This window comes from Myxine glutinosa, chromosome 9 (assembly GCF_964187855.1).
Source record: "Myxine glutinosa chromosome 9, kmMyxGlut1.1, whole genome shotgun sequence".
NCBI classification, from domain to species: domain Eukaryota; kingdom Metazoa; phylum Chordata; class Myxini; order Myxiniformes; family Myxinidae; genus Myxine; species Myxine glutinosa.
Genome location: NC_136269.1, coordinates 103,187,178 through 103,197,206, shown reverse-complemented (window position 1 = coordinate 103,197,206; position 10,029 = coordinate 103,187,178). Strand labels below are relative to the sequence as shown.

Genomic DNA, 10,029 nt, shown 5'->3' with positions numbered 1-10,029 from the left:
ATCTCAATTTATTTGCTTCTTAATGGAATTGTGATTGTTCTATGGCTCTCCCGTCCTATCAAATGCCACATCATCCCAGCACTCATCCCTTACAGGTATATCCACAAGTATTTCTTTTTTTTAATCCGTATCATAGACAATGAGAATGTCATTAGCGAACTTGACTAACACGAGAAAGTATCGTGAAGGAAAAATCAGTGTATTGTCATTGCAAATTATTACGTAAAGTCAAAGTTTGAACTGTAAACAAGATGGACTTATTGGAAGAAACAGCACATGCAAAAAAGTTTAGTTATCCATTAGCCTAACGTTGAAAGTAAGAGCCAATTTCATGGAACCAGGAGAACAAAACAATCATGATGAGGCCAAAATAATTCTGATTGGTTCCTCACAATCAAGCCATTTATTTAATGTTTCACTCCAAGTCATAGTGTTGCTGATATAATTATTTTTAAAACACCCAAGCAATTGGATACATCTCATGGCTGAGACAATGCTGGTTGTTAGTTCAATCACAGGTATAACTAGAACAGCACTCGGTAGAGCACATACCCTCCGCCAAGCTGAACAGTTTCTGATTTGTATCCCACCGATAGGCCAGATCTGGATTTGGACCTGAAACAAAATCTAATCGGCTTGTTCTTGACTTATTGTCGCCTAACCAACTCATCCCCCAAGTTTAGTCATAACTCGTCCACATCATTTTTAAATATGTTATTTATTGCTTTTCGTCTGATATCTCAATGGTGGGAAATCACTTAAAATTTAAATAATTCTCTGTCCAGATCCGGATTCGAATATTCATCAAAATTGAATCAATTCTTCCTTGTCACACACCCAACCTCTCCACCAAGTTTCAGCCGAATACGTCCATAACTTTTTGAGATATTCTTCTATATATCATTTTGGCCCTATCTCCCAATGGTGAGGAATCACTTTTAAAAATTCTACTCGACGGATCCAGATATGGATCTTCACCAAAATGTAATATTTCGTCCTTGTCACACATGCTATCTCTCCACCAAATGTCACCCGAATCTGTCCACAACTTTTTAAGATATCTTGTTCACAGACAGACAGACAGGGGTGAAAACATAACCTCCATCCACCTTAGGTGGCGGAGGTAAAAATGCTCTGGCAGGCACGCGATACTCACTGCGTGTCAAGTGTATTCAGGAATATTTTGTGAACGATTTCTCTTTCCTCGGCTGTCGGCGCCATCTTTAGCAGGGAGACCTTGCTGGCCGCTACTCGCCTCTCTTTGGCAACTGTACAATAGGATGTGGTTGGGGAAGTTAAACACAAAATAAAAAACATTCACTAGATATAGTCCATTATATATTTGCATTAGATACTTCATAAATTAAATCGAATTATAAAAATTGACTACACAAAGTATGCTTGGAAAAGGAACAAATACAAAGTATATCTGTTCCTTTTTCTCATGCATACTTCATATAGTCATGTCAGATTGAATAATGTCACCATTTGTTGTGGGCTGGCAAGATAGCCTCAAGATACACACACTCACCTCTGAGCTGTCCAGCCTGGGTTTGAATCTTGGCCCACTGTCAGCTATAAACTGTCACTTGTATTTCGCATGCAGGGTGATTCATCAACCTGTGCTGTTCCCTTGCAACTCCCTTGGATGGATGTTAAACTAGGTGTCTCATCTTCCGGCATTAGTTGGTTGACGTTAAAGATATCATGGTGTCATTCGCAAAGAGTAGGCGAGCTATCATCAGCATCATGGCCAAATTCCAAATTCTGGCTCTAACCTACATGGGGCACTGCATCACTGGTACAGCGACACCCCCAGAGAATGATGCAACCAGCAACTTGTCAAATTTGTGTTATTTTGATGTATACAAGTATAATACACACTATTTGATGAAGCACACACGTTTCTGCACTAGAATAGTGATTTGCAACCAAAAAAACGTGCACTTTTGTGTCAAAACTGCTTCTTTTTTATTTGGACTATTTGCTGCATATGAAAGGAAAGGACTATTTCCCATCAAAAGCATCACAAATACAAATGGATACCAATGCATTGGGTAATGCATGGGTTATGCATGCAGGTGCAAGTTGATCCATGAGCCTCAATCACATGACCTTTCACTTTCCAAGATGAGAGCAAATACCAAATAGAGTAGTTATATAACTGTACAATAATCGTTAAAAACAAAAACGTTTTATTTTTCACAAAATATTTTCCAAACATTTCATTTTCTAAAAGAGAAAATAAAATTGGGAAAATAAAAATATGTGAAAAAAGGAAAGGAGGAGGTGTATAGGTTTATGGGCAGAGTGGAGAGATGGAGGAAAGGAGGTTGAGAGAATAAAGAATGAAGTATAGGGAGGAAGGGAAATGAATGGAGCTCGGGAGGTGGAAGAGAGGTCAAACCCCACCCCCAATTTGTGTGTATGCAATAACCTTATGGCCTCTTACGTTGTCCTTGTGTGAACAACTTCTCTTCCTCTGCTCCATCATACTGCAAGGGGTTCAAAAAGGCAGACCTGCAGGTAAAAAACAAGGCAGAATGAAATCTTTTTAGTCATCCACGACTTTTTAACCCCTTCACAGCCATTCACTCAACCACAAAACACTCCAGTGTCATTCCCACACCAACCACCTTCAAGCCCTACAAGCTCCCAATATATACTCTCATTTAAAACCAATGCCGCATTGTAGTATGAAATAACTTGTACATCTATTCGTCGATTCATTATCCCCACGCTTCCTGAAAAAAAAAAAAAAAATAGGGGCAATACCCCTGGCGCTCACCTGGTAGAATAAACAGTACACTGCACTGACTAAAGGTATTTTATACCAATTCTAATGGTTGCTAGAAGGAAGACAGGGCAGAATGTAGAATCATACTAACATAATCATAAGACTTTAAACAAACTAAAAAAATACCTATTTTGGGGGGCAACCCCCTCCGTCCCCCAACCGTATACCTCCTCAGACCCCAGTTTTTCTAATGCCTTGAACAAACATTGGTACATCACAGGTCATTAAGGTTGTGGTGAAGTTTCATCGAAATTGCGTGTGTAGTTTCTGAGAAGAAAGCAAATACCTATTTTAGGAGGCAACCCCCTGTAGATTCCCAAATGGGCAAATGTTTTTGATGCTGTGAACAAACTTTGGTACATCATGGGTGGTGAAGGTTGTGGTCAGGTTTCATCGAAATTGTGTCTGTAGTTTCAGAGAAGAAAGCAAATACCTATTTTGGGGGGGTCAAACCTGTATCCACTTTGATCCCCGGTAGACCGCCTTGGACCCCAATTTTTTTTAACGCCGTGAACAAACGTTAGTACATCACGGGTGAAGAACGGAATGTTGTGGTCACGTTTCATCGGAATTGTCAGTCGAGGTAATCGGTTATCAACTCTGCCAGGGATTGTTCTTCCAGCATTTGTACTTTCTGGTTGAGAGGATAAAAGGTGTAGCTAAGGAGAATAAGAGGGGAGTAATGCATCAAGGGGAATGTAGTGGAATAAATGTTTTCTTGCCTCTGGTTCTGCGGATCCCTCGCCACGACTACAAATGTTGCCTGAAGTTTATCTTTCCCATTCTGAAAAGAAAGCACGATATACAAACTGGAAGACAACTGGGAATCAATCAGTTGTCGAATTATTAAAAGCAATGACATCCATCAAGAAACACACAAAAAAGTCATTTACACACTTGTAGTGTCCACAAAGTGTCCAAGATTGTCGTGGGGCCCGCAAGGCTAACCTCCGCTCTAGCAGGGAAAATGGCCTTAAAATGCTTGTTGTTGTTGTTGTTGTTGTTGTTGTTTAACACACATTGTGAACTTTTAACGACCTGGAAGGCCGACTCTCTGTCCCAATGGATCAATCCAAGAAAAAAACTCAGATTATTCTTACCTGCATAACTTGCATCTGTACTTCCATGGAGGTTTTTCCAACCCAGCTCACATGACCTCGAAAGCTGATGTCTTGATCTGTTACAAGTAGCGACTGTTGTTTGTCTGGAAGTAAAAGCGATGGAGAACATTATTTTGTGTTGCAAAAAGGTTCTGAAGGTACAAAAGACCTGCCTTGGAGGGTTCACAACTTTCAGTATGGTAAAAATAAAAACAAAAACCTGCATTATGTGTACAGTAGTTGAGCCGGGCTAACAGGATGGCCGAGAGGTATGCACACTCGTCTCCATGCTGCCTAGCCTGGGATAGAATCCCCACCCAGCTATAAATTCTCATCCCGGAGTTTCACAAGTAGGGTGATTCATCAATGTGTGCCATCCTTTGGATGGAGGTCAAACGAGTGTCCCATCTGCCAGAATTCATTGGTGGATGTTAAAGATCCCGCAATGTCCTTTTGTGAAGAGTAGGTGAGCTATCGCCAGCCCCATGGCCAAATTCCAAATTCTTGCCCTATCCAGATAAGAGGGCATTTTGCATCAGCAGCACAGCAGTGCTCTCAGCCAATGATGCTACCCCGCAGCCTTGTGCTGCATATGAACAAATTACTAATGAGCTAAACCAAAACGTTAGATAACGAGTACGGCACACGGTAGAGCGCATACCTCCGCCAGGCTGAAGAGTTTACGTTTTGTATCCCACCGATAGGCCGGATCTGGTTTCGGACCTGAACCAAAATCAAATTGACTTATTCTCATCTCCTAACCAATTCATCCACCTAGTTGTCATAACATGTCATAGCCAATGTCTCAATTTTTAAAATGAGGTCGATGTTAACCTTTTAATCTCAAAAATAATTGGTGGTGGAATTCAGTAACCTTAAAATTAGGTCTATGTTAAACTTTTAATCTCAAAAATAATTGGTGGTTGAATTCAGTGACCTAATATGCAAATTCTGTTCAAATTTCACTCAATCGGATGAAAATTGAGGATTTTAGAAATTCCACCAATTATATGTGTGTGCGTGTGTGTATGTGCGCGCGCACGCGCGTGCAATTGAGGACAATGATACGTGTTGGGCTAGGATGCTTATTGTTGGTTAAATTCCCCACCCCTGCCACCTGCCCATCCCAAAGAAAAAAAAAAGTTCACTCACCCACCACAATCTTATCGACCATTGCAGTTACAATGGAAAGTGGCGACCTCATAGAGCCCTCCTTCTTAGTGTGCTGGTAACTGATGAGAACTGCAGAGAGTAGTGCAGTAGTGAACAACTTATTTAACAAATGTGGGTCATAGCATATTCAATGGATCACTTTTTGAGGGATGTTAGGAGGATCTTACTTGCAAATGTATCCAGTTCTTCAAGAATTCTTCCAAATCTGAAGATATACAAAATCAAAAGTCACGTGTATATACAAACTCCAATTAAAACATTTATGCTCATGCTGAAACACATCTGTCCATCCTGTCTGCCTGCATGTCTGTTGACGTTCTACCTACTGCCATGCACCTCTTCCATAAACCCTGATGAAATGGTGAAAATAAATGAATCACTACAACATGAAGCTCTCACATGTGCAGCACTAACACCATAATGTAAAATTTGACTTCAAGTCCTTAGCTCTCCCCAGCACCTGTCACAAATCTCAAGTCATCAACCCTAGCTCTCAAACCCTAATGTGTCAATCCCCTCCCCATTCCAAGCCTTCAACCCCTCTCCCCACCTCACCCCAACTCAACCCCCACCCCACCCCAGAAAGTCCTCATTTCTCCATTCCCAGGTTTCAATATAAGCGGTGCCCCGGGTACCAATGGTCACTAAAAACTCCAACCTCAGTGGCCCATGCGGCCACTTAAAATTACCACTTTCAAAATTTTATTCACAAAAATTTGTACGGATAAACTTATTCTTGAGCAGAGCAGGTGGTTTTATGGACGACCAATCTCCCTGGTCCATTACAAGGTAACATCTGAAAGATTAATTGTATCTTATACTCTATTATTTATTTACTAGTGGAGCACCTATGGGAATCCCATGGGCATGGACGTGTGACATTTGGACATCTTCATTTAGATGCTGCACATGCAGTTTTACAAAATGGTTACTGGCAATTCATCAGATCCACAAATGATGTAATCTACACAATTTATTTACTTTACATAATATGTAACCCCTCACTCATCTCCTCTCTCCCCCCCCCCCCCCCCCCTCACTCCACTCCTCTCTCTCCCCTCACTCCTCTCTTCCCTTTACTCCTCTCCCCTACACTGGAGAGGGGATCACACACTTTAGAGGGGGCCGTTCATTTGTGGTCTCATTTATTTCGGAAATGGACCATGCCGCAAATTTTTTATATATCTCGGCAATTTCCCGTCTGCGTTATTTATTTATTTCACATTGTGGATTACATGTCCTGTACTTGCACACGATAGACGTGTTGATTCAGTCTTAAAATGGACATCAGAGGCCCATGGAGCACTCAGAGCTATGCAAGGAAAACAAAATGGTGGAAATGTGTTTTTAAAGCCCCTCCCATAATGGGTGATACTACTCCCACGGCCAGAGAACCTCACACGCAGACTCACCTTAGCAGAATATAATAGAGATAGAGATTTATTTCACATTGTGGATTACATGTTCTGTACTCACAAAAGGATTCAGCCTTGAAAACTCGTGTGGAAACCAAAGGTTTTTTTTTAAATAAAGACGATTTTAATAAAGACTTCCTTTGAATTATTATGAAAACGCATCTTCTTTGGGAGGTGTATCATCACTCCGAACGAAACAGGCATTAACTTGCTTCCTTTGCATGATTTGTAATCCAAATTTACCTTTGTCTCTTCAAAAGGTAATTATGATAGAAGACGCGTTGATTCAGGCTTTAAATGGACATCAGAGGCTGACCAGAGGTATGCGAGGGAAACGAAATGGTGGAGATTTCTTTTCGAAGCCCCTCCTAGAATGTGTGGAGCCACTCCCACAGACAGACAGACAGACCATCTTAAAATGAATGAATGAAAACCCCTCAAACCCCTCAAAGAAACCCCTCAAACATTGCACAGCTGAAAGAATTCTACAAGGAGGAGTGGGCAAAAATTTCTCCCAGTCGATGTCAGAGACTGGTAGACAGTTATAAGAAACGCCTACTTGAGGTTGTTTCTGCCAAAGGGGGCAATACCACCAATTTGAGCCAAGGGTGTACTTACTTTTTCCACATGCGAAATTTGCATTTAGGTTTATTACTCCCGCTAGGGAGTAATGCATTCGATCGTGTCCGTCCGTCCGTGTCCGTCCGTCCGTCCGTCCGTCCGTGTGTGTGTGTGTGTGTGTGTGTGTGTGTGTGTGTGTGTGAACAAGATATCTGGAAAAGTTCTGAACGAATTTGGATGAAAGTGGGTGGGATGATTGCCCTTGGGATAAGGAAGAATTGATTAGTTTTTGGTGAAGCTCAGGATATTATTCTAGATTCAGGAAATTTTTGAAGGATTTTTTACCATTGGAAGATAGGGTTCATTTTTTTTTGACATTATCTTCTATATATTCTATATTTAACATTGTGATATGAAAAGTTTTCATGTTTGTTGTAAATGTAGTTTAAAACTCGTGGTTATGCATTAGAGCGGTGTATTTTTTGGCAGCGTCGTCTTCAATGTTAATTTTTTTAAAATAATAAAGACATATTCTGTCATTTTAAAACCACCAAAGTGTGTATTAGGTTTCCCCGTTTCATAAAATGTATCGTTTGATACGTATAATGCTTTAAAACTGTTTTTTTCTTTGTTTTTGTTTTTTTACCTCAGAAGAGATATCAACATTACCTCAGCAAATGTCAATCGCGGTGTCAGTATTTGATGAACTTATAAAGACTAAGGTGACTTATAAGTGTGACCAGCATGTGCACGGGATTCTTCGAAGAAGAACGAGTGGTCGCATTAGCTTGTGCGACTTAAAATGAGCGAGTTTTGTTTTGACGTTTGGGCCAGTTTTACATGTTGTATCCCGAAGGAATGAAACAAACGTTTTTCCTGGCTTACAATTTTATTTGAAGTCACACATACCTCAAAATACATTCACTTATATAGAATTGAACGCTGAATCCGAAAATGTAAGTGAAATTGCCTTGTTTTTTTTTAACATTGTCTTCTATATATTCTATATATTATATATACTAGGGCATGCCCGTACTATATATATATATCTAAAATTATATCCCCCCCCTCTATTTACATGAAATGGTTTGGTCCAAAGCGAACGGCTTGCGAGTACGGTGACAATCCCCCCCCTCTATTTACATGAAATGGTTTGGTCCAAAGCGAACGGCTTGCGAGTACGGTGACAATCCCCCCCCTCTATTTACATGAAATGGTTTGGTCCAAAGCGAACGGCTTGCGAGTACGGTGACAATCCCCCCCCTCTATTTACATGCAATGGTTTGGTCCAAAGCGAACGGCTTGCGGAGTTTGGTAAAGAAATCGCCATAGCTCGGTAACTACTTGTCCGATTAATATGAAACCTTGAAAAGGCACATCCTCGGGTCCCCAGCAATATACCTGGCAAGTTTCAAGTATATCGGACCGGTAGTTGTCGCGAAACAGCGGTCACAGACAAACACACAGACACACACACAGACACACAGAGATTACTGGAATTATAGATAGATAACACACCGACAATATTGCCGTAATACACCGACAGGACATCAAGACCAGCCTCATCTCCATCTCATCTGCTCCATCATTTGAACACCTGGCTTTTAAAATCTCTGGTCACACACAGTCAGTCATGGCTGTCGTCTACCGCCCTCCCAAACCACACCCATCATTCCTGTCTGACTTCTCCTACTTTCTGACCCAGCTCTGTTCCCTCTCCCCCTCAATCCTCCTCCTCAGTGATTTCAATATCCACATGGACTCCACTGACTCCACAATAACCACTGACTTCACTGATTTACTCACCTGCTTTAACCTCACTCAACATGTCAACTTTCCTACCCATAACCGTGGTCACATTTTGGACCTTGTCTGCTCTACTGGACTAATTTTGCACCATCTATCTGGCTCCGACCTCACTCTCTCTGACCACCTAACCATCACTCTGACCATCAACATCCCCACCCCAGCACCAAGGCATTATCGCACTATCAACTTCCGTAAGCTAAACGCTCTTTCACCTACTTCATTCTCATCCACCCTCTCTGAAAAAATGTCCACTTCTCCCTTCGTTGACCTCCACACCCCTTCTGACCTCACTGACTACTACAACCACACTCTCTCCTCCTGCCTTGACCAGCTTGCGCCTATAAAAACCAAAACAGTTTCTTTCACCCATTCTGCTCCCTGGTTTACCCCTGAACTCCACCTGATGAAAACTCGTGCTCGCCAACTTGAAAGACTCAGCAATAAAACAGGTCTCACAATTCACTCCCAAGCTTACAAGGACCACCTACAACACTACAAAGATGCCCTCTCCCATGCCCGCTCCGCCTACTACTCTCAAATTATTCACTCTGGCTCTGGAAACCCAAAAGCACTCTTCTCTACAATAAACAAACTCCTCAGCCCCCTGAACACCACCACCCAGTCATTCACAGTAGACAACTGCATCTCCTTCCTTTCATTCTTCCAATGCAAAATTGACAACATCTACAACAGCTTAACCACCACCGCACCCGCTCCCCCTCAAACCACCTGCCCCCCCTTATCCTGCCAACCCCTGTCTCAGTTCTCCCCAGTCTCCCCTACTGACCTCTCTGAACTCCTCATAGGAATGAAAACTGCCACCTGCACTCTTGACCCCATCCCCTCCAGCTTTGTCAAGGCCTCCCTTCCTGCTCTCTCTCCACTTATCACTGCAACAATAAACTCCTCCCTGTCTACAGGCATCGTCCCACCATCCCCCAAAATTGCTGCAGTTATCCCCATTCTGAAGAAACCTGGACTCAACCCTGACACCCTAGATAACTTCAGACCCATCTCCAACCTACCCTTTCTGTCAAAAGTTTTGGAACACGCTGTAGCCACTCAACTCAAGCATCACCTCTCTGCCAATAACCTGTATGAAACATTCCAATCCGGATTCCGCTCCAACCACAGTACTGAAACTGCTCTCCTCAAAATCACCAACGACCTTCTC

At 42.0% G+C, this 10,029-nt stretch overlaps 1 protein-coding gene across 1 annotated transcript in view; it reads right to left on the bottom strand.

The window, feature by feature from the left end:
• The window catches only part of LOC137435171 (acyl-coenzyme A thioesterase 9, mitochondrial), a 76,627-nt gene that overhangs the window by 31,766 nt on the left and 34,832 nt on the right, over nt 1-10,029 (bottom strand). The window contains 6 exon segments of the mRNA XM_078785118.1: nt 1,157-1,268; nt 2,453-2,520; nt 3,520-3,581; nt 3,898-4,001; nt 5,050-5,139; nt 5,238-5,275. Coding sequence (XP_078641244.1) covers nt 1,157-1,268; nt 2,453-2,520; nt 3,520-3,581; nt 3,898-4,001; nt 5,050-5,139; nt 5,238-5,275 — 474 coding nt within the window.